Source organism: Cygnus olor, chromosome 9 (genome assembly GCF_009769625.2).
Source record: "Cygnus olor isolate bCygOlo1 chromosome 9, bCygOlo1.pri.v2, whole genome shotgun sequence".
In the NCBI taxonomy this organism is placed as follows: domain Eukaryota; kingdom Metazoa; phylum Chordata; class Aves; order Anseriformes; family Anatidae; genus Cygnus; species Cygnus olor.
The window spans coordinates 17,035,514-17,059,195 of record NC_049177.1 but is presented as its reverse complement, the minus strand read 5'-3'; the positions used below and the strand labels follow the sequence as shown (position 1 = coordinate 17,059,195).

Here is a 23,682-nt window from a genome sequence, read left to right as displayed (position 1 = left end):
CAATGTCTTATATACTTAAAAATAAGAACACTTCATTCTCTGGGATCAGAAAGTAAAGGAAAGTGATAAAGAGGGAAGGACTAAGAGAGACATAAGCCTAAACATCTTTTTCTTCATAGGGAGGTACCAGCAAAACAAGATAAAAATGGATCTCTCGCTATATAGCAGGTTTCCAGAGACAAGGTAGCCTTGGAAATCAGAAGTGAAATGTTAACAATAAGTGTAGGGCTTGTATTTTTTGCTGCATCTCTGCTGTTTGTAGAGTTTCTGAAACTGCAATGGAAGCGAAGACAACTTCCTCCTGGACCAACTCCATACCCCCTCTTTGGAAATCTGCTGCAGATGAAGTTCCGAATTCATCATGACATCCTTAAAAAAGTACGTATTTTGGGCAACTAAGTAATAGACTCATAGACTGACTGAAGAATGAATGTATGCTTTTGTTAACATAGTTTTCTTTTGAGTGCTAGGGAGAGATTTATTCTGTATTGTGTAGACGTGAAAATCTATGGGGACAAGTTAAATATGGTTGTTCTTCTGAAATTTTTGGCTTACTAAGCAACCATGTCATTAAAACCTTAAGTGTACGTGAGCAAAACAATACTAATATTCCTGCCTTACAAATTGGAAAAGCATTGTAAAGAACAGACTTGCATTTTGTGAAGGCTTTCATATGTCTGTGTTTTGGTTCTTTTTGCACTGGCAATTTCTAAATACCCCATGAAATAGCTATTGAGTGCTTATGTGTTTTCAGTGTAGAAAGGATTTTTTTAATGCTTATTCAACAGATTTTTTCAAAAGAGCTTAGATTAAAATTTTAGCTCATATACAATTTGGTCAGATTTTCAGAAGAAACTTCAGTCTGCTGAGCCTGATTGAGCTTTTAAATAGCTGAACTAATTCATTACGTGCCTACACTCAAAATGAACTCTTTTCTAAGTCCAGTTGTAATGCAGAGCACTTCAAGAATTTTTATCCTATTGTTTTATATTTCTAGTGTATATATTAAATATTTAATGCTTATATTTAATGCTTATGTATGAGTAATAGTACCTCAATTTTAGTTTTTTCTCAAGCTTCCTTTTCTCTGGTTCTTCCCCATCCTGCTAGTTCTCCTGAGTTGCACATTTCAAGGCAAAGTAGTGTGACTGCTCAACGTAAAATTATAGATGCTGCATGTCTCTTGTATTTTCTTCTATTTCTGACCTCCCAAACCTGAACAGTAGTATTGCTTATCTCAAGATTTCAAAAGCTGCAAATTTTTCCCTCCAAAAATGTAATTCAACCTTAGATAAATACCAAATATGCAAGCACATGCATATAAATCTTTGCACAATGTGCATATCTGCTCCCTCTTGATTGCTCACAGGCAGCACAATTTTGCTCTCCTCTAGTCCTGCAGTAGACTTCTTGGAATATTTTGACAGTTCCTCACTCATTCCAGCCTATTCCACCCCACAGACTTCCTACTTTGACCTAAGCACTGTTGCCTTTCCCTCAGCCTTGTGTTCTCTTACTATTCCAGCTCCCAGTTCTTCAGCCAGGGAAAGGGCTCTCCTGCCTACCTCTGTTAGTGATGGCTGTGTGCACTGTGCTGGAGACACAGGGCTACCGCAGCTGAGCTAGAAAGGAGAAGGTGATTCCTGCTTTCCCCACCTCCTCAGCTGCTCTTGCTGCACTTAATACACAAGGGGGAACAGTAGATGATTCTCCTAAAACTCATTATCTAATGTTGTCATCTTACAAACACGAAAGAATTCATCTGCAATGAGTTTGAATTGTAAGACATGCCAACGTCTGATGTTATTTATTGCAATATTGTCTGTTTGACGTTTTAGGAACATTCTGATCTTTAGTAAATGAAAGTTTACATAGAAACCTGGCTGCAAGCTATATTAGGTGTAAGAATTAATTTGATGCTCTCTTCTTAAGGTCCAGTGCCCTCGGAGAATCTGTCAAGGGTGAAGAACTGTTTCACCTTCTTTGATTTAAATGTGATGGTTCTCATCCATGTTGTTCTGATACTGCTTTGTTCTACAGATGAGCAAACTTCATGGTAATATCTTCACCTTATGGCTTGCAAACACGCCTGTGGTTGTCCTGCAAGGGTACCAGGCAGTGAAGGAGGGTATGACTGCGCATGCTGAAGAGGTTGCTGGAAGGCCACAAAACTTAGCCTTCGAAATGTTGACTCATGGAAGGGGTAACTATTATTTTCACAGATTCTTCTAAGGTATTCTAACCCTGGTTTTGGAAACTGATTCAGAGTCTCAGAGCGCTTAATTTATGGTGGAAAAAAAGGTCAATATTTTCTCGAAGTTTTATGAAACATTGCTTTTTGGGTTCTATTGGAACAATAATGGCAGAATACAGCTATAGTAAGATTTTCTATACAGGTAGTAGATTGTAGACTAGAAGAAAAGAGGAAAAGAGAAAAGACAGAGGCATGCTCCAGGACTGCTGACAAAAATTAACTTGACAGAGAAACTTCTTTGAAACATTAACTGTATGTATTTATTAATTCATACAGCATTAACAACATTAATTAATTATGATTCCAGGTGTTATGTTCTCTAACGGTCATCTTTGGAAGCAACAGAGGCGTTTTGGACTTGTAACAATGAGGAAAATGGGAGTAGGGAAAAAAGACCAGGATTGTCAAATACAAGAGGAAGCCTGTCGCCTGGTGGAATACTTGCGGGAAACAAATGGTATGTGCCTGTGCTCAGCATTCGGGTCAGTATGTGCGGTAGTGTTTTTGCTGAAGAATGGATGATTGGTAGCTTTTGAAATTATTTATTTGGTTACAAAAGTGGATTAGAATTGTACATGCGGAGCTGAGTCTCAAAGGTCTGAATTGTACGATCTGTGGGAAGCATTTCCTTGAAGTGCTACCTGTGAAACCACCCCACAGGATGAATTTAGAACTGAGGCTCCATGGTTCCTGTCTGTAAGTGTTGGTATTTCTCAGGGTAACAGCAAACAGTAACAAAACGGATCTCACAGCACCCTATATCCCTCTACAGAAAAGAAAACAAGGCATGAAGTATTCAAAGCTTTGGCCAAGGCTGCAGAACCCCATGGCTCTGCTCTGGCAAGTGCAGTGGAAAAAGCTCAACTCACATAGCTGGGGTAACTTCCTCAGTAAGAGAGGAAGTTTGTTTAAATTGCGCTGCTGAAAAACGGGGAGCATCTGTAGGTTTGCTCAATTATTCCATTATTCACATACAAAGGATGTAAGCAGAGAATAAAGGATGGTTCTCCTTTTGATTCAGCTGCTTATTCATATGCTATCTTGGCTGACCTTTTTTGTACCAATTATTGCCAAACGTGAGATCTGCTGATGCCAAGGTTCTCTGAAACCTGGGTGTTTTTATTATTACCACTACAAATCCCATTCCCACCAGCAGTCTTGCCTTTTTTTGGTAATCAACAAAAAAACTTTGGGTGTCTGAAGTTACTTTTTACTCACGTCTTTTGCTGATAAATTGCAATTTTCCATCCACTAATCTAACTAACATCAGAAGAGTCTGATAAAATGTTATTTCATCATCTCTCTATTCAGTGCAAAAAGCTGGAAAAATAAGTGTTATTGGTGAATACTGTTCACTGTGTTGACAGGAAAACCTCTGGACCCCACGATGCCCATTGTTCATGCTGTCTCAAATGTGATTTGTGCTCTGATTTTGGGACATCGCTTCTCTATAGAAGATGAAAATTTTCGCCGCTTGATTGAAGCTGTTGATGATATATCAGCATTTATGAACAGCAGCTGTTTTTATGTGAGGAATTTTTTTTTTGGTTATTTTATACAGCTAGACAATGAAAGGCAACTTGCTGGTTACTTTTATAACAAAAATGAATACTAATGCACCTGGAGTCGCTGGAGTATGCATCAGAACAGTACTTCCAGATGACTAGTTTAAAACTGATTTCAGTTGCTTATGCCTTATCATAGCATTGAAATTTCCCAGTTCTGGTGGACTGGGATGGAAGCACATAGGCTCGTTACATGACTGAGAGATGTACGAAGGTCTTTCTCACAAAAGCGCTACCTGTACAGCTCCAGTGTTTGAAACACAGCAGCAAAATATAAGCAAAAATACCTGAAAAGCTCTGAAAAAAGCTTAACCTTAAATTCTGACAAAGTGGCTTTCTTCACTATCTGAAATCATATGACTGTCAACTACTATCAAAAGAGTAACATGGGTCTTGACTACTTCCTTTGCTACTGTTAGCTAACCTTGTAGAAGCTTAAGCAGAGCAACTGTTTTGCACAAGGATAACAAAAGTACCATGTAATTGCTTAATGGTAGCTTCCTCCTATAACTTCTGGCAAGACAGTGGCTCCTAACCTACCATCTGATTCATTGGAGAGAAAATTTGCTATCATGCTTCTGTGTGAAGTTGTGACTGCAGCTGCAAAAACAGTGGAACAGATTGTCTCAAACCAGGGCAGTTTTATCACTAACCATTAACAAATGGGACTCACTGTGCTGTATATAGTTAAGTAGTCATTCTACTGGTGTACAAGGCACCTGCTCCTGCAGAACTTGCTGGAACGCAACTGGCTTTACATCTTATGTGATTTTTCACCATCTCTTGCTAACTGAAAATTGCTGTAACGGAGGTCTAAGAGAACTTGAGGATTAATTTGATACTTCTGGTTAAGAAAAATAATCAAAAGACTTTTTCTCCCAGAAGAGGCGGTTGTAATGACTCCTAAGTTATCTTCTAAGAAGGGTAAACACAGGATCAGCTACTTCCAAACTGCTTTCAGGAGATATTTGTATAAGCTCTTCTTAAAGCTCTTAATAGTGTCCACAGCTAACCAAAACATTCTAGCCTAGTATTGCATTCTGTCCTGCTCTCCACAGTGCTTTCATAGTGGTGTACAATCCTTTAATAATCACCTGTACTAATCCATTTTCCTAGTAAGCAGACAGATAGTTTTAAGCAAAATTGTGCAGTAGGATGAGGAAGAAATGAAAGCCAGGAATATAAGCAGGCTTATGGGAAGGCATAGGTTTGTAATGCAGCTGCCATTAAAAAGGGTGAGCCCAAGAATTATGACTTAACATGCAACTTAAGCAGGGCAGTTCTGCTGTGTAGAGTGGAATGACATGATGCAATCTGTAAAAGGTGAAAAAGAGAAAGGGAAATGAAGTAGAGGATTAGAATTAATATAAAAGTCGTTTTTCCTCTCCTCTGCTGAGATGTTGTTTTATAATGGTTTAAGTGAAAGAATGTGAATAAACAGCAGGGAATCCATGTGGCTCTGTATGTTTCTGCTCTGTAAAGTTGTTTTGCATATCACACGTGATGTGTTTGACTAACTGCACTTCTTTTCTGGGAAAAAATGTATCTGAGTAAAATCCCCATGCATTCAGTATCCTACAGTAAGATACTAAAACAACTAAACAACTGGGTTTGGATATTTCTATCTTCAGTTTAGCAGATGTGTCAAGGAAAGGACAGCTTTTTTTTTTCTTTTTTTTTTTTTTAACACTCAGAGAGAAATGATATGTATGCTAGGCTGAGAACAAGGATATTTTTTATATGAGGTCTTTGCTATTGAAGTTCAGAGGAACCTCATCTATTCTTTGTACACCACAAAAAAAAAAAAATCTATAGCATAAAACTAAGGGAAATTCTGCTCCAGGGAAAAGTAGTACTAAGAAAGTCTTTAATGGATCACTGGACAGGAATTAGCTTTTCAGCGTAGTGGTGAAGATACAGTCATCAGTCTTTCATTCTCTTCTTCCACTACCCACAAGCCTATATTAGTATTCAAATTTAGTTTGCTGAATACCACATATCTAAAATCTCTCTTTCACAGGTACATGATCAGATTCCCTGGTTTGCAGACCGTTTTCTAACACCATGTAAGAAGACTTTTTCCAGTGTAAATTTTATGAGAACTCTGTTAGCAGAGGAAATTGAAAGCTACAAAGAAAAAGGAAAAGCAGATGAAAGTCAAAATTTTATTGGTTATTATTTGGATCAGATAGCTAAAGTGAGTATCTCTGTTCTCCTTTTAGGCTCCACTAACAACTAGGGATTTTAAGTGCTCCTTTGATTATAATGGTGTCTAGTATCAATTAGGGAAATATACAATTTCCCCCTAGAAAAGCTTATAGGTGGATGAATTAAAAAACAAACAAACAAACAAAAAAAACCAACCGACAACTGAAACTGTGAGATGGCAGGAGGAGGATGAAGTAATAATGTGAGTGGATTTGTGGGTAGATTATCTATAGCCACAATAATAGCAGATCATCATATGATTAAGATACTACTAGGAATAACAATTATGATAGGATTTGTATCAAGATTAGAAAGCATATGTGATTACATAAATTTGTCACGGCTGAAGAACCAAATGTGCATGTGGATAGAATAAATTTACAAATGCAGTGGAGAATATTAGAAAATGTATTATTGAAGAAGTTTTCTTTTCTAGCCCTTTATTTATTCATTTATTTATTTTTCATTTTGAATAGTATCAATAAATATTCCTCTGATGCAGAGTGCTTTGCTTCTCTTTTGTGTGCCTTAATTTGATCTTTGCAATTCATATTTGCAGACTGAAAGAGATGCTGATGCTACATATGACAAGGAAAACTTGATTCAGGCTATTTTTGACCTCTTTCTGGCTGGTACAGAAACTACAGCTACCACTTTACGTTGGGCATTGCTTTATATGGTGGTTTATCCTGATGTTCAAGGTAAGCACACACAAACAGTTCTGCAGCTTTTTAGAAATTATAGGAGTTCAAATAGTAGCATATGAATCAGGTGAACTGCATGTGTCTGTTTCTTCCTGTGTCCTTGCTAACACACAGGCTAGTCATTTCAGGCTTCATTTCTAGAAGATTCAGAATGCAGGGTGTGATCCATCCAATCAGATGGAAGAGTCTGCTCTAGGATGAGATATATTACACCCTTGCCCCTCCAATTCCAGTTGATTAGACTTCCAGTGACCACAAGATAGAGTCTTTGGGTCACCCTCTTTGACCTATGACTTCCGCTCCTTGATGTGCTCCCAAGTACTTTGCAGCAGAAATCAATTCAATGCAGTGGGAGGCTGTTAATTTGTGTGGTTATTATATGAAACTTAGAATCTTGAACATAGATATCTGCATATAAACAGATATTAAATAAAGGTTGGGCTGAGTAGCTTGAAATTCTATGCTTTTAATAATGATTTTCACAGAAGATACAGGTTGGCAATGGAAAGAAATAATCAGAGTGCACAGAATAATAAGGATTAAAATGTATTATTAATCACTCTGAAAGCCTCCTATTTGACAGTCTAAGCTGGGTATCAGGTGCAGAAGGAGGCTGGCAATGGCTGAAGTGGTAAGGAGAAGAGATTTCCCATTGTTGTTACCTAATGGCTCTTCAAAAGACCTAAAATTTGAGACTGTACAGCATATACTGAATTTTCACAACATGGTCTTTCAGCCTCTCAGGATACATTAAAGCTATCTTAAATTTCTTGATGCATGGGATCGATCTACTTGCAATGACCAGACCATTTCAGACCAGAAATTAATCAAAAATTACAATTTCAATTCAGGTTGTAAATAATAATAATGATAAAGTGTCCTTGAGGGAAAAAAACTCTTTTGTGTAAGTGCTTCCCAAGGCAGGTAATTACAGAATAGTAATTTTGCCATTTACAGACGGCAATCAAAATCCATGTAGTTCTGAGTGAAAACCAGTCCTTGTTCAATTACTAAACCAATCTCTTAATACATGATTAATATTTAATTTAGGTCAGCCAAATGGGAATTTGAAGGTATTCTTATTTTTTAAAATATCTTTTTCATCTTGCTGGGTGGTATTATAACTGTAAAACGCAATAGGAAAAATATGATAATAGATCTTATAGATTGTTGTATATTTAAAGCTCAATATTCCTCTACAGAGAAAGTCCAGAAGGAGCTGGATGCTGTTCTGGGTCGTTCCAATTTAGCTTGCTACATGGACAGAAAAAGGTTGCCCTATACAAATGCTGTAATTCATGAGATCCAGCGATACAGTAATATCATCTTAATTGCACTTCCCAGACAGACTGTGAAGGACACAGAACTGCTGGGATATCCTATTCCAAAGGTACAGGCATACTGCATGTTTGAATATTTGAGGCCTGGTGCAATTATAGTTGTTTTTAAAACTGTTTTAGTGTAAGTTTTAAATGACTGCCTGTCCAAAACACTGTCCTGTTTTAGGTCCTTTTGCTTTGTTGCTCATTTAGTTGAAAAGCATCTGTGATTGAGAACTGCCAATATCAGCAGCAATGTGGTACATGAGTTTAATTTAGAAATCCTTTTGAGGGTTTTCCTGATTGGGGACATGTACTCTTGGGTCCTGCCAGTTCTGGCGCTGTCCCTAAGATATGACTGTCTCTAAAGCAAGCCTTTTGCAAGGAGTTGTGTATATTGTCCTAAATACTTTGTCCTACTAGTAGGTTTTCAGAACATGGCTTCTGACAATAGAAATCTTGTGCATGGAGACTGCAAATAAGCTTGTTAATTTCCGGCAGTCTCAAGTCAGTCCCTTGTCAAAAGGGCCTAGCAGCTTATGAAAAAAGGCCATCCAAAACCAGAAAAAATAGTTCTACTGAAAACCTTGGAAATTTGAAATTATTTTCACGTCACAAGCTTTTAAATGAAGTATCTTGCAAATGTTACAATGAAACTAAAATATTTAAAACTTTTATAACTGAAACGTACGTTAGGGTTGTTTCTATATATTCTCCTATCACTGCTTTTCCTTAGTTTCATTTTTGTTCTTTTTTTATGGATCTGCTCAAAGCAACCCTAGCATGGCAGAAATCATAGAGTAACGTTAAATTGGTACTCATTCTGTTACTGGAAAGCTAAGTATTAAAAATACAATGGCAATAGGAAAAAGAAAACCAACACATTTTGACAAATGTGCTCCTTTTTTTTCAGAACACCATAGTTCTAGTAAATATTGATTCTGTTCTGTCTGATCCTGAAAAATGGGAAACACCTAATCAGTTCAACCCAGGCCACTTTCTGGATAAAGATGGAAACTTTGTACACAGAGAAGCATTCTTACCATTCTCAATAGGTAATTGCACAGAACAGCAATTTATTTACTCCATGTGACAACAACTTAGGATCCATTCATTCCTCAACATGAATTGGGAAGGCATCTAAAATAAGTATATAAATCTATTCTACCATTGTAAAGATCTCCAGGAAGAGAAAAGTCCAATTGTATGTGGAAAAGGTTGGAAGAGAAGGAATGACAAACAGAAACTTTTTTCTTGGAAGAGATCCATTTTCTCTTGGAGGAGAGAACTCACTATCAAAGTAGTAGCAGCAAAATTCATAATGCTATTAAGCCTGTAACTATAAACTATGCAGCCCTGGTGATCATTTCTATAATGTTCTGTCTGCCTGCTGTGAATACAGATGGAAGCTTTCAGAGTGGAAATACAAAGCAGCCTTTCAATTTTGAATCACTAAATGACAATTGGTTAATCACAGGAGAAAAGGACTAAGTCCGCAGAAGACACGCAAGCAAACAAAAAACTCTTACCTATTTGAGAATTGATGCTGTGTTGTTGTTGTTGTTTGTTTGTTTGTTTCTGTTTTTTCCTGAAAACTGCAAGCAAATTAGAAAGCTAGTTTTGATAGAAATCCCTTGGCTGATTGCCTTTTCTGTCTTTTCACAGGGAGCCGTGTATGTATGGGGGAGCTTTTGGCAAGGCTGGAGCTCTTTATTGTCTTTTCCACTCTGTTGAGGGCATTCAGGTTCACCCTGCCCGATGGAGTGAAAGAAGTCAACACAAAGTTTGTTTTTGGAAGTACAATGAAGCCACCTCCATACCAGCTCTGTGCTATTCCTCGGTAGGAAATGTTGCTGTACAGATTCAGGGAAGACTTTGCATGATTGTTTCTGCAAATGAATGCATCTTAACTTGTCTTAAGATTTTTTGCTTTCCTCTTGATTTGGTCAATCACTATACTGGAAGATGCTTTTCAGACGGTTGCATCCTACAAAGAGTTAATCTTTTGTTCTTGTTTTCAGTTTGCAAACACTTGGTATATTTGTCCTGGTGCATACTATTAAATAAAGATATAATGGGAAGAATTAGAACTGGGTCTCATTTATTGCTAGCAGGAAGCAGCATCAAGAGAGAAAGAACTTGAAGCAAGGTCTATAAATTAAAAGTGTCATGATAAAATATCTGTACATTCTTTCTAATAAACCACAGTTTGTGTTGATAGGTGTAGAGGTCATTTGATCTGTCCCAGGATATTAGTGGATGGAGGAGTTAAGCTCTTGGGAGAAACTTTCTAAAGAGTCAGCTAATACGATCTGAAATAATTACGTTTCCTGAGACTGAACAGGTTTGTTGTTGTGCAACTCTGTCATTGACACGTGGCAAGAAGTTGAGGGTTTCACCCACTAAAACGAGTAGTATTTCTGCCCTTGAGCTGAAAGGAGAGGAATGGCTTCATTAAGCGGGTGTGGACAGCTTTTCATAATCCAGGAAAGGAGCAAGGACTGGAAGACAAATAACAGCAGCAAGCTAACGCAAAGTGTTGATAAATAGTTCTTTCTTTTATGAACCCAGTGGTTGACAGCAACATAAGAACACATATTTTTCATGATAGGTAGTCATCTGGCATTGTTTACTGCAGATCCTTCAATAATTTATTCAGCTTCATTTGTTCTTTTCAGTTCTTTAATGGATTCTTTATTACAGATAGCTGATGACATCTATCAGCATAAATTAGCATATCACCACCAACAGAGGATTTGACACTACTGATGACTTCTTGAAGCCCTTTATGAGCATTGTGCTTAAGAACTTAGCAAATGTGGACAATGAACATTTTGCTAGCTCAGTTACTGACATTTAACAAAGGATTTTTTTGACAAGATTGAGAGTGTGTTTTTTTCCTGTGTGAGGTACAAAATGGATACTGTATGCTAGCAGATGACAGGTTATTTTTATACACCAATTAGCTAGTAGTAACTTCTGTAGGACTAAAGTCATTGTCAGCTGTGTTTGTTTTAGTTACCTCTGCCTATCTTGTAGTTTAAAGCACCACAGTTTAACAGGCAGAGATCTATGAAATCAGTAACCTGTGATGCCAGTGCCATCTAATTGGACATAAAAACACATCTGGATACTCTTATGCTGTAGTAATCCATGCTAAGTACCTACTCATACTCTGTAGGGAAAACTGTATGTGCCAGATTAAATTATGGTTCACATCTCAAGGTTACTCCACACGCTCAGCTTTGCCAGTGAGTCCTGTGAAAGCTTTCTAGCTCCCCTGTTTTACCTGGACTGGGAAGGTCTGGGGTCCCTTCCAAGCAAAATTTGAAAGGTGCATGATGGATGTGAAGCAGACATATAAAAATGTACTGGCCATCCTATTTCCCACATATCACTCTACTCTCATTTTCCTGCCTCTATCTTATCTTCAAAATCCACTTCAGGTGTTCTCTTGCTTGGTCTGCCTTCCTGCTTCCAATTTTTGCTCCCTGTTTGGCCTCATTTGGCTTTCTGTTTTTACTGCCCTTCTTATGTTATGCAGTTGTTTGTCTTACCTTATCCTTTGCTGTTTCTTAAATTACTTGCAGAGTAGCTGTAGTTACTTACCCTAACAGCATTGCTTTGTATGCATTCAGATAAAAAGCAGATGACAGTATGAATTGCAGCCTCTTCACTTCATCATCAGAGAAAGCAACTTGAGGCTTTATTGTCACTTAGAGCAGCAAAAAGATATAATTTTGAAAAAGGAGTGGTTGTCAGAAAGCCTAAGGAAAACAAACAAATAATGGATTGATAATATAGATATCAGCATGAGTAAATGCCAGCTTTTCCTTTCTCTCTCCCTATGCTTGTTCTCCCCTCCTAGAAGCCCGGCAGGAAAGAGGCAATAGCTGCAGGGCTCCTGTTGAGATCCATATGGTTTACTTTCAAACATAGCCATATTCTTTATCGTGAAAATCCATTTAGTTTTGGGAATGTAATCAACACTAGAGTATCACCGTTCCTACACATAAAGCACAAATTACTCAAAACTTGCTTCTTGTTTTCTGAATCTGAACCTGTGCTCTCAGGATCTTCCATGTCCCTGGTGTTAGAACGAATTTGTACAGCCATTGCATCATGATTTAGGAGATCAGTTGAGCTGGGAAGGTTTTGTCTGCAATGTCTGGATTCCTCTGAAAGGCTCGGAAAAGTTTGATTGGACACTATTTTACTCATGCCCACTGATATTTTTTATTGTGTTTGATACGTGTGGTTTAAGGAGCTGAATCATCCTAGAGACAAATGTTTTTTAAAGTTTCAGAGTTTCATAATAGAAAATGTGGAAACAAAAGTAGTCCTGGAGAAACTGGAGATGGATATCGGAATTTAAACTGAATGTTTTATTGCCTGCCATAGAAATTTAATATAAAACCAAAGATTCTATTTAAATCCTGGATTCTAAGCTGGCGTGAGTGTGGAAAGACGGGATTTTAATGTGGTTCTTCAAAAAGAGTGTGTGTGTGTGTGTGTGGGGAGTGCTGGATAAACAGAAGATAAGACAGTGAGGAGCCCTTCCAGCTGAGTCCAGAAAGAAATCCTCAGGGCCCGGCTGGGACAAGCATGGAGGAGGCTGCAGGGGTGGGCGGAAGCCATTTTAGGAGCTGGCCAGCCCAGAGGGAAGGCTGCGGCCGTCAGCTTGACTGAGCTCCGGGTAGGGTGGCTGAGACATCATGGGCAAACGTGGCAGAAAGATCTGGGGAAAAATCATCTGAATTTGGTGCATGGGTGACAACATGGGAGAAGGTGGGCTGCTGGCTTGACAGGGGAGAGTTACTCATCTGTGCGACTGCTCACCCACAACGTCCACCCTGTGTGAGGTGGAGAAGGGCTGGGGTCTGGGGTGCCTTGGTACACCCTCTCTCTTCTCCAGCATGGCTGTGACTGCAAGTACCGATCCGTGGTTTTGTTAGGCTCCCTTCCTACCCTGCAGCGTGCCCTGCAGCGTGCCCTGCAGCTCCCTTCCTGCCCTGCAGTGTGCCCCAATTTTAGATGTGGATGAAGGATGTGACTGACCACTGGCAGGGCCTTGTTAAATCTGTCAAGGTGTTGAAGGGAGCAATGGTATTTGCTGGGTACCTGGATTAGTGGTAATGTGAAAACTCCAAGCCACAAGGCTATGGAAAGAAATAAAGAGGTTTTTACTGTGAGGCTGCTGCCCTGGAGGCTGTGGAAGTCCTGTGCAGAGCTACGGCCACCTGGCTTGGGCAGGCGTCCTGGGCCATCGGTCTGCCCTCCTGTTACCTCGGCTGTGCTGGGAGATGACCTTGACCTCTAAAGACTTGAGAGCAGGACCCCAGGCTTGAGAAAAAAAAAACATCTAGATGCAAAATCTTCAACTATCTAAAAATCTAGGGATCTATGTTGGTATCAACTTGAAAAAATTTGAAAAAGTAGTGAATTTTAAGTAGATTTTGCAAAAGCACGCTGGGTAAGGAGCAGGTAAATGAACCCATCAGAATTAATTTTTAAAGTGGAAAAAAACCCTGCTGTTGAAAGAGAGATTTAAATTAGAAACAAGTGCTTTGAAGAATAAGCTCCCTATTGTAAACAAATAAAGCTTTTGTAGAAGCATAGAAACAGCCGTTTCTTGGTTAATACGCATTCCTCAATTATGCTTTAATGGTAATGAAGTGTGGTGGTTGGAAGCTAATTGACTTGGAGGTCTGGAAATTGTGGGCTGGCAGACTCCAGGCTATTCTTTCTGGATAAGCGTGTTGTGTGTCCCAGAGCCACAAATCCTGTGAAGCAATGTTTGCCCCAAAGAAAGAGCAGCTGAAAGAAGCAAGATGAAGCACAAGCCTTCTTGGCAGGTTTTCAGAAGATTAGTGAAAATGTATTTCTTTTATTAATGTTTTGCTTTCAGGGAATGGGCATTTTTCACAGAGAAGCATTTACCCACAGCATTTCAATCAAGATCCGTAAGACAGGACTCTAACCATCACTGCTGCATTGTCCACAATCCCTCTCATGTGGTTTTTTCATGGTCTGACTGTAGGCATGTAAAACTCCCCTGATAACAGATTTATACTTCCTGTGTGTGCTGACACCTGGCAAAGAGCTTTGCTTCGTTCTGCATTTATTCTCAACTTGCCAAGTGTGGCACATGCATGTTCTGACTGGTTCTCACTCTTAAAGAGAGACCTTTAGTTCTGGTTGTAGCTCAAGATTCCTAATAGATTTTTCCCCCATTTTTTTCTTTTTGTTTCACAGTAGAGGTACTTTCTATATGTATATACTTTATTTCTCTAGCAAGCTTTCTGACAATTGCTCAAAATATTCTGTAGAAGTATCCACCCTTATTTCAAGATTGAAAAAGGAAATTCAGAGGCAAGAAAATCCTTAATGATGTTATCAATTGCAAATAGGTTAGGAAAAAATGTGAGGTTATACATTAAAATAGTTAGGTTTTAAACTAAATTTGAAAGCTTAACAAACTTTGTGTATTGACCATTAGATACTAGTATATCTATTTCATAATAAATGTGGCCTTTAAAATTTTATCAGCCTTACCATTACCCTTTATCAGTGGCTCTCCTGGATACAGGTATAAATAGAACATATACAAAACATTTCAAAAAGTCCAAGATTTAATATCCACTTACATTTGCATGCTTGATTTGTATGTATGGTTATTGCTTTTCTAAAAGCATTCATGAAGAATTCGTGGGAGCACACACATCCACAATTGTTTCAGAAAATTAGATGGAGAATTTGTGTGTGGATATGTGTATTTACATTGCATGGAAAATCTCTGCCATAGTTTAAGATACCATTCCTACAAATCCTGTGATCCATATTTGGTAATTGTAATCTGTATGATAAGAAGGAGAGGGATATATACCTGCTAAATATGCTTCAGCTTCAAAATGTAATGGGTGGGACAGAAAAAGAGTGGTTGATAATAAAGAGGGAGGGTTAGAGGGCGTGGAATAAATAGTTATTGTATGAAATTTAGACTCTTACGAAAAAAACTAGTTGAGCAACCAGCCTTAACAGCTTCAATAGACTATTTTCAATAAAGACAAGCTGGTAAAAGCAGCAGTTAAAATGTTGACAATAAGTCAAGTTCTTATAGCCTTGGTTCTATTTCTTCTAATTATGCAGTTTGTTAAGTTGCAACGAGTACGGAGACAACTTCCTCCTGGACCAATCCCTCTCCCAATTCTTGGGACCTTGATACAGCTGAACTTTCAGTTTAATTGTGATCTCCTCATGAAGGTATTTATTTTCGGATACTCTAATTGTTTAAAAGTCTTTGTAATTTTTAATTTCTTAAGTTGTTTGCTATGTGAAAATATCCTCTCTCAAAACAGCACTGTTAACATATTTTAATTGTGTACTGGTCACTACGATACTGTGCTTGGTTTCTTTTGCAACTGCTGACTTGATTGACAAAATAAGAAAAAGTTATTGCAGCATAAACTAGTTTGCCAGGCTAAGAACACTGGTATCGGAAGTACTGCATAGGTGAAAATCATTCTGATGCTTAAACCTATCACCTTTTAACTCTGAGTTTGACAAATTCATGTGAAACTTAATATCCTTTAGGGTTTAATATCTTTAGGGATAATATATCAGAAATTAAGGTAGGAAAAAAAATACAGTTTTAAGGAATGACTTTCACAGCATGGATTTTTAGCTTTTTGTGCATTGGCAGTCTCTAGCTTAATCAGGAAATAGATACTTAAGATATGCTATGTGTGTATATGCTTGTACTGATGGATCTAAAAAACAACCAAACAAACCTTTCATTAATTGTTTTTTGAGGAGTACTCCTCATCTCTATTTCATTGTTGGCTCTCTCAGTGCTTTCATAATTCTCAATAGACAACTTCATTCTCTTCTGTCGCTGCCATTTGGATGAAGCCTGCCAGTTGTTGTGACCAAGCTGCAGGTTCAGACAGAAAGTATTGTGAGAAAGAATGATCTTAATCAAGTTCCAGGACCTAGATATGCAAAGTGAGGGCTGGTAGTCTCTACAAGCTAGTTACTCCTCCGATGTTTCTGTCTCCCCTTTGTGTTACTTTACTGGTACAAATGATAGAAACACTCTTAAAATAAATTCTGGAACAGAAGTTATGCATAGAAAATATCCTCTTGGAGAGGGGTCTGGAAGCAGAAGATGATGTCTGTTGTGAACTGAGCCTTGGCTTGTGAGTGGTAATGAAAGCTACCTGAAGTTTGTTGGCATACGTTTGTGGCTCTGAAAAGCTGGCATACTTGTCTATTTCCAAAAGTGAACGCTGGAAAAGACATCCATACTTTCTCATAGATAATTGTAGTCTTATGGAAAAGATGGAGAACATAATTCCAGGTTAGGGCTGGTCCTGTAATTAACATAAAAACAGGTTCATCCTCTGTTTGTTTGTAGTGTGTGGGATTTCACTGGTGCTTTGCTGGCTTCTCTCCCATCTACAGATGGCAAAAATTCATGGCAATGTATTCACCTTATGGTTTGGATGGGCCCCAGTGATCGTACTGAATGGATTTCAAGCAGTTAAGGATGGTATGACCACCCACCCTGAAGACGTTTCCGGGAGGCTAGTATCTCCTTTCTTCAGAGCAATGGCCAAAGGAAAAGGTGTGACTTTTTTTTTTTTCCCCCCACCATAAATACTGTACAGAAACATTGTCACGACAAGTAGCAGCTCTTCTGTAGCTTGTAACCCTTTCCAACAGTACCATAGTGGCAGGGTTTGTCTGTGTCTATTTGATCCTCATTGTTTCAGAACTTCCCTTGGTCCTTTACAGTCACTCCACAGCTTCGCTTTTACTACCTGTGGATCACTTATGAGGGAAGTGACCTGATCTTGGGAGGTATTGCCCCAGTATTTGTTTTTTTCCCACTTAGAACTCTGTCTGCCGGTGCAGTGCAGCTGGACCACAACCTAAGGTAGTAAATAGCTGGTAGTGCTGAAGTGGTCTGCCTCCATCAAACCCCAACCCATTAATTCTTTACACTAGAGTATAACAGAACTTACTTTTTAACTGGGAAAAGTACATCAAACACCTACATTAAGATAATATTTTTTAATAAATTGAGATGGTAAAAAATTATGAAGTATAAGAAGTGAACATATGCATACATATGCATGTGAAACATTATGAAACAATCTTTATTGTAGTTGGGACATCATCTTTTTTTTTTTTTTTTTTTTTTTTAGGAAATCTAATTCCTTAAATATTTCTAATTTGATTTTGTTTCTGTCATTCATTCATTATACTACGTTAAAGATCCTGTTAGTACACGATATTTTTTCCCTCTGAAGATATTTGTCACAAAGCACAAGCACTGTACTTTTCTACCCAATGGACAAGAACTTTTTTCCCTGACTGTGGACAGTCAGAAGTCTTCCACCTTTTCACTTCATGAGAATCACTACCCGGATGAGGCGAATTCCAAGTGTGGAAGGGAGGCAAGCACTTCAGAGAGCATCTAGAGAAGCAGCTCTCAAACTTTGAAATGTGTTTGTCTTAGGATCAAGCTTAACCTTGCAATTCTTCTTACTATCCAGTTGAGTTTGTCCATTTTGGCCCTGCCCATATGCTTTCAGCATTTGCCACAGCTGTTCCTTTGTGCCTTTGTGTTCATAGGCACTACAATTGTTTCATTATATTCTGTTGTGTAGTAAATCTTTTAACATAGTATTTGTCTGTAATAAATATTAGCATGTTAAAGAGCTCTTCCTTGAATGGATTTAGGGATTATGCTGGCAACTGGTCACACCTGGAAGCAGCAGAGAAGGTTTGCACTGAAGACTCTACGCAACCTGGGTCTGGGAAAAAGAGGTCTGGAACATCGAGTTCAAGAAGAGGCCCGCTACCTGGTAGAATTTTTTGCAAGTATGAAAGGTATCACTGTGACAAATACTGATTCTTTTCTGTCATTTGTCTGATGTCTTTAGTGTATGAACTACTCTGTCCTGCTCTGAAATCAAGGGCAGCTTCTGTTCCATAAGAGTGTGTGCCAGCTCTTATGGTGTCTGTATGGAATGAACTGAAAATGCAAAAAGCCCAGGCCTGTGGTTTTTTCAAACTCAGTGGGAGACTACTGTTGCTCAAACTTATTTATAAAACTACAGAAACAGGGAAGCAAAACTAGTGCTTATTTATTATTTATTTCATAGGATCATAGAATGGTTAAGGTGGAAAGGTATCTCTGAAGATTGTCTAGTCCAACCCCTTCTCAAAGAGGGGTCAATCACAGCAGGTTGTTGAGGGCTGAGTCCAGTTGGATATTAAGTATCTTCAAGGATGGAGACTTCACAACCTATCTGGGCAATGGTTTCAGTGATCAATCAGCCTTACAGTAAAAAAAATTCTTATGGTTAAGCAGAATTTCATATATTTCAATTTCTGCCCATTGCCTCTTGTCCTTTACCTGATACTGCTGAGAGAAGTCTGGATCTATGTTCTTTATTTCCATCCATCAGGTATTTATACACATTTAAGATACTTCCCTGAGCCTTCTAAATAGGCCCATCACTCTCAGTCCCTCTTCCATCAGAAGCTCCAGTCCCTTAATCAGCATTGTGGCCCTTCACTACACTTGTTTCTCTATGTTGATGTCTTTCTTGTACTGGGGAGCCGAAAACTGGACCCAGCATCCAGATGGGTCTCACCAGCGCTGATCAGAGGGGATAGATCACCTCCCTCGGCCTGCTGGCAAGGCCTTTCCTAATGCAGCCCAGTTTGACATTGGCCGCCTTTGCCTCAAGGGCACACTGCTGGCTCCTATATGGTGCTGGTTCGTAAGGATATGGACATATTATCAATGCTGATGAGTTAGGTCTTGTAACACCATTTGCATACATTCTGTAAAGCGGTGAGTACAGTCTTGTCGTCATTACAAAATTTTATCCTGATCAACCCAGTTAGGAATATTTGAGTTAGATTTCCCAATACTGATCATTATGCAAAATGCAAAGTAAATCAGGACATGCTGTAGCTAGCATTGTGTCAATTAAAAGACATTAAATCCAACCAAATCCCTCAGCTTAAGAACTAGGAGGGATGGAGATGTGACCACATGTGCAGGAAATAAATCTCCTGAAGTCCAGAACAATAAGTTGCTAATCAGAATTGTGCCTTAGGTGTTGGACAGTTGCATCAGTACAGACATAACTACAGCTGTTTATAGTCATTTATTCTGAAGTCATAACATTTTTTTAGGATTAGTTTTTCAAGTAATTTCTTTAAAATTAGTTATTATATTATTGACACAGTTGAAAAGAATTTCCGTCATTTTATCTTACTGGAGGTTGTACATCTCTAGCAAGGTTAGACAAAATATAGTAGCCTTGCATGCATTTGTGTTTTTGCTGACTAAGTTTTCCTGTTTTCTCAGTTCCCTTCTCAGATTCCCTTTGATCTCATGGTGTTTTCAGTCACTCACATGCTTGAGACTTATTTTGAATTTCTGGATAGATTATTTTTCCCACCTCTAATTTTGCTCAATTGTATTGCAAAATATTTTAGCAGTCTGGCATTTCTTTAGGGTGCAAAACACATTCCTGGGATTATGGGATTGCACCATAGCTGTGAAAAATCAGTAGGATACTACAGTTTTGTAAGAAGGTTGCTGCTTCTCTGTAAAATGCAATGCTTGCTTGAAAGTTCTTTAGGTAACCTATAATGTTCTCTCATTTCACTAAGGCAGAATACAAGACATTCAAGTGACATTTATTGTTATGGTTGCAGAAAATCCCCTGGATCCTTCTTTCCCGCTCGTTCATTCCGTCTCAAATGTGATTTGTGCTGTCGTTTTTGGACATCGCTTCTCCAGAGAGGATGAAACCTTCCGTGAACTGATTAGAGCCACAGAGCATCTATTCAAATTTGGAGGCAGCTTTATTCATCACGTAAGCAAATAAGCTGTTGTCTTTGTCTGAATAAGGCAGAAAGCAAGAAATGCAGATTCAGGAGGTGGCTGTTAGACATAACAGTTTCAGAATGGGTGAGTGGTGTCCCATGTAGCTTTACTGGGCACTGTGCTGTGTCCAGGTGTGATCGCAATGCACTACATACCAGCCTTGGTCATTTGCGTTCATTGTCCTATGTCTGAGTACTGTGGTAAGGTAGTTTACTCCTAAATCTTTGCAGCAAGGCAGAAGCTGATGGACTGCTACTTCTGGGTAATATTTGTTACTCAGTTGCTCAATCCGCATGCACAACGGAGGCCTGCCTTGAGCATCATGTTTCTTAAATACTGAATGCAATCTGGGCAACCATATGTGACTAGTCAGACCGCAGTTGTATGTAAGGTTTCTGAACAGATTTTCAAAGAAGAAAAAAAACAAACAACACAGTGATGGGACTAAAGAGGAATTTTTTAATGAAAATTTACCAAGGGCTGGACTCTACTATCTTTCTGTGATAAGGCAATGATTAATTGATAAGTGCCTGACAGTAAGAACTGATTTTTCAAAAAGACAAAGTCTAGTTTCTCTAATTCAGCCAGCCTCCAGTGAATACCTAATAAAGTGCTTTCTGGGAGAAAAGTGCTAACTAGAAGAGTACAAACAAGATAAGCTCAGCAAAATGAAGACTGAGAAAAAACTTCTGCTGATAAACAAATTAGGTATTAGATGATATTTTGAGCAGGAAAGTAATTACTAAGAGAAAATACACTGAAGATGCAAGAACTATGTATACAAATTACCCAGGCATAAATATATGCTGAAAATCAGAATGATCTTTCTAGCTTTAAGAGTAGCTGGAAAACAATTATTGTTAGGCCAGATTTTCCCAAACAGTAAGAGAAGGATAAAATTCACCTGGTTGTGTCAGCTAACCCCTTCTTCTTTTCTAGAGGAGAGCACTCAAAATGTCATGTAGCTGTTTCTTAGCTTTTCTGGGTTTCAGATAGGTAGTAGATGCTTCAAGTTTTATCGAGGATTCTTTGAGATCTCTTTTGGTAGAGACTGCTTTGGAGAAATTTCGAGTTTGTATAGCCAACCCTTTTGGGGATGCCTTTGCATGTGCTGGTGAGATGAGGGAGCAGTTTGCAATGGCCTTGCTTCTTCATTTCCTGGTATTCTCCACTGGAGGGCAGGACCTCACTTTTAAAATGCCTGAATGTAGTTTATTCCAATTTAATACATGAGTTGAATAATTGAATAAATGAATACAGTTTGTTCTAATTATACTCATTCTAATTTGGCTGTTGGCTGAGCTTGAAAGCCTTTGTAACTCTGAATCTTACTATGAACACAGCCAGAAATTATATAGTATGCTGTTTCACAACTTGAAAACATAAGTATACTCTTTCTCAGAATATTTTACTAACGATGCCAAAAACACATGCTAACATGAATATTAACTTCTCTTTTTAGTAGGTCTAAAATGCATTTTCTAGTGACAGAGTCTTTGTGGTACCTCTTGTATGTCCTTCCTGCAGCTGTATGAAATCTTCCCCTGGCTGATGTGCCGTCTCCCCGGTCCTCATAAGAAGGCATTGTCTTGCTATGATGTCCTGAGCTCTTTTACAAGGAGAGAGATCAGAAACCACAAGGAGAATGAGATACCAGATGAACCGCAGGATTTCATTGATTTTTACCTAGCTCACATTGAAAAAGTAAGTGTTTGTTCTGATTGATTGTACAATTCATAGGGTGTAAATTGAGGTAGATCATTGAATCATCCTGTCTGAGCCCTTTTATCACAATCTATTACCTGTCATAGACATCCTATTGTGAATCCAGTAATCTGACACTTGCTAAATCCTTTCTGATTATTGATACATTGCATCACCTTAAAATTCTTTCATTAAAGAGTGGGTTAACATACCACATTTTTTCTCAGTGGCACAAGTTACAGAATTATTTGTGGCCCACATGAAAGAATACTGAATTTGGAAGCAGACCACAAGAGAGCTGGGAAGGGGTTGGGATGTGCTGGATAGGATATTTGGCTGGTGAGGGTTTGTCAAGACAGGTTGCTGTGAGAGGTCAAATGGATTTTGAAATCATTGTGTAGGGAATCTAGGAGTCAGCAGTGTTTCAGATCAGCCTGGAGAAGGGGAGAGTGCCAGGGATCAGTGAAATTTGAAGCATACAAAGGGAACCGGGATAACTTATTGCATTTTGGTTATGTAGGCATAGTGGAGGGATGTGGGCATCAGTAGGGTTTTGAAAGGCTGTAGAAGGCTTGTATAAGCTGTGAGTGATATCTCTCTTTATTGACTTTCCTATGGTGATTTTTTTCTTTGATTCTCTTGGGAACCAGATCCCCTTCCTAATGCCTGGACTAGCAGCTACCCTTCCCATCTGCAACTCCTTCTTGCCTTCACTTTTTCTTTCGCCTTTTCTCCCCTACAGCAGGCCACATTCCTTCTCCAGCTCTGCTTGGTGATAGGAAGAAAAAGGAGAAAGAGGAGTTGGCAAGATGAGACGGGTGTGACTGGGGGGCTGACAAGGCAAGTGTGGCTCAGAGATCCAAATGAGATATCCAGGGTGGGGGTATCTATTCTTGCAGCCCCTGCACATGGGAGTAGTGGCTGCTGCTCCTGTGTGGCAGTGCTTCCCCACAGGGATGGCTGGTGCCCCTTGTACCACGATCGTGTGCTGGTTGCAACAATAAAGGCAATGCAGCCGTATCAGGCTGTAAGCACTCACCCATCCATCCATCATCTCCTCCCGGCACACCAAAAACTGGTCTGCTGACCTGGGCCGTTGCCTGCCTTGTGTAGTCCGTTGAGATGTCTCTGCTGCTGTGCTCATCACACTGCAGAGATGTGCATCCAGGGAAGAATATCCGTTGGCCAGCTTCTTAGTCTTCTAGCATGTGTCTTATGAATACTTCATGGAGCTTGATTTCTTATTATTGTGGGGAATAAAAGCAACTATTGTGTGGAACTCCAAGTATATTGCAACTTTGAAATTGTCACTGCTTTCCAAGCTGATAATTCTATCAAAGAAACAAATCAGATCTCCTTGCCAAGATCGGTTTTCTGTACAGTGATAAATAGTATTAATTTGTATTTCTGTCTGGTATTTCTTTATTAATTGATTCATACATCAGCTGGCATATATATTTTTTTTTTGTCGAGGGTGGATGTCAGCCTAACTGGCTTTTAGTTCCTTGGATCCTCTTGCTTTCATTTTTTTCTGTACTGGCACAATTTTAACACATCTGGTCTTCTGAAGCGTTTAACTGCTTCTAAAGTCTTTGAATGCTACTGCAAGATTTATGAAACCTGAACCTCAGTGGACCAGAAATTGTTTTAGTGAGCTCTTTTGGGACTCTGCTGGGTGAAAATCATCCAAGTTTATTCATTAAAAAAAAGTAAAGAGCTGTCTGTAGTAGATATGTAGGAGCAATACAAAAAGACTAGATGATATTAAAACAGAAAAAATGTCCTTCCCACTTTCTATTTTGCTCCATTGGCAAAAGAAAGGTTCAAGATCCCTGAGCATAATCTCTCTAAATGTAGACAATGAATTCTCTAAATATATAACAATGTTCTTTCCTGATTTCATCATACACATGCATGTCCTTGCACTTCTAAATGCAAACTGTAAAATCCCAGACCAGCTGTACATGAGTCATTGCGGCCCTCCAGTGGGGCAGAAGCCTGAAGACCACAG

The 23,682-nt window shown here is 38.8% G+C and overlaps 2 protein-coding genes across 4 annotated transcripts in view; both read left to right on the top strand.

Moving 5' to 3' along the window:
• The first annotated feature begins 207 nt into the window (after positions 1-207).
• On the top strand, positions 208-9,894 carry LOC121075058 (cytochrome P450 2C25-like). The gene is made up of 9 exons (XM_040567887.1): positions 208-378; positions 2,041-2,203; positions 2,562-2,711; positions 3,622-3,782; positions 5,840-6,016; positions 6,587-6,728; positions 7,934-8,121; positions 8,964-9,105; positions 9,716-9,894. The coding sequence occupies exons 1-9, from the start codon at positions 208-210 to the stop codon at positions 9,892-9,894; spliced, it is 1,473 nt and encodes a 490-aa protein (XP_040423821.1).
• A 2,891-nt stretch (positions 9,895-12,785) lies between these two features.
• Positions 12,786-23,682, top strand: part of LOC121075056 (cytochrome P450 2J4-like) — a 38,283-nt gene continuing 27,386 nt past the window's right edge. For 2 of the 3 annotated variants that reach the window (XM_040567882.1, XM_040567881.1), the window contains exons 1-5: positions 15,060-15,313; positions 16,514-16,676; positions 17,798-17,947; positions 19,796-19,956; positions 21,495-21,671. In XM_040567882.1, the coding sequence (XP_040423816.1) occupies positions 15,143-15,313; positions 16,514-16,676; positions 17,798-17,947; positions 19,796-19,956; positions 21,495-21,671 (822 nt within the window). In that variant the 5' untranslated portion in view covers positions 15,060-15,142. Of the gene's footprint in view, positions 12,839-15,059; positions 15,314-16,513; positions 16,677-17,797; positions 17,948-19,795; positions 19,957-21,494; positions 21,672-23,682 lie in introns of those variants that run through there. The other variant, XM_040567883.1, reaches the window with a different exon arrangement.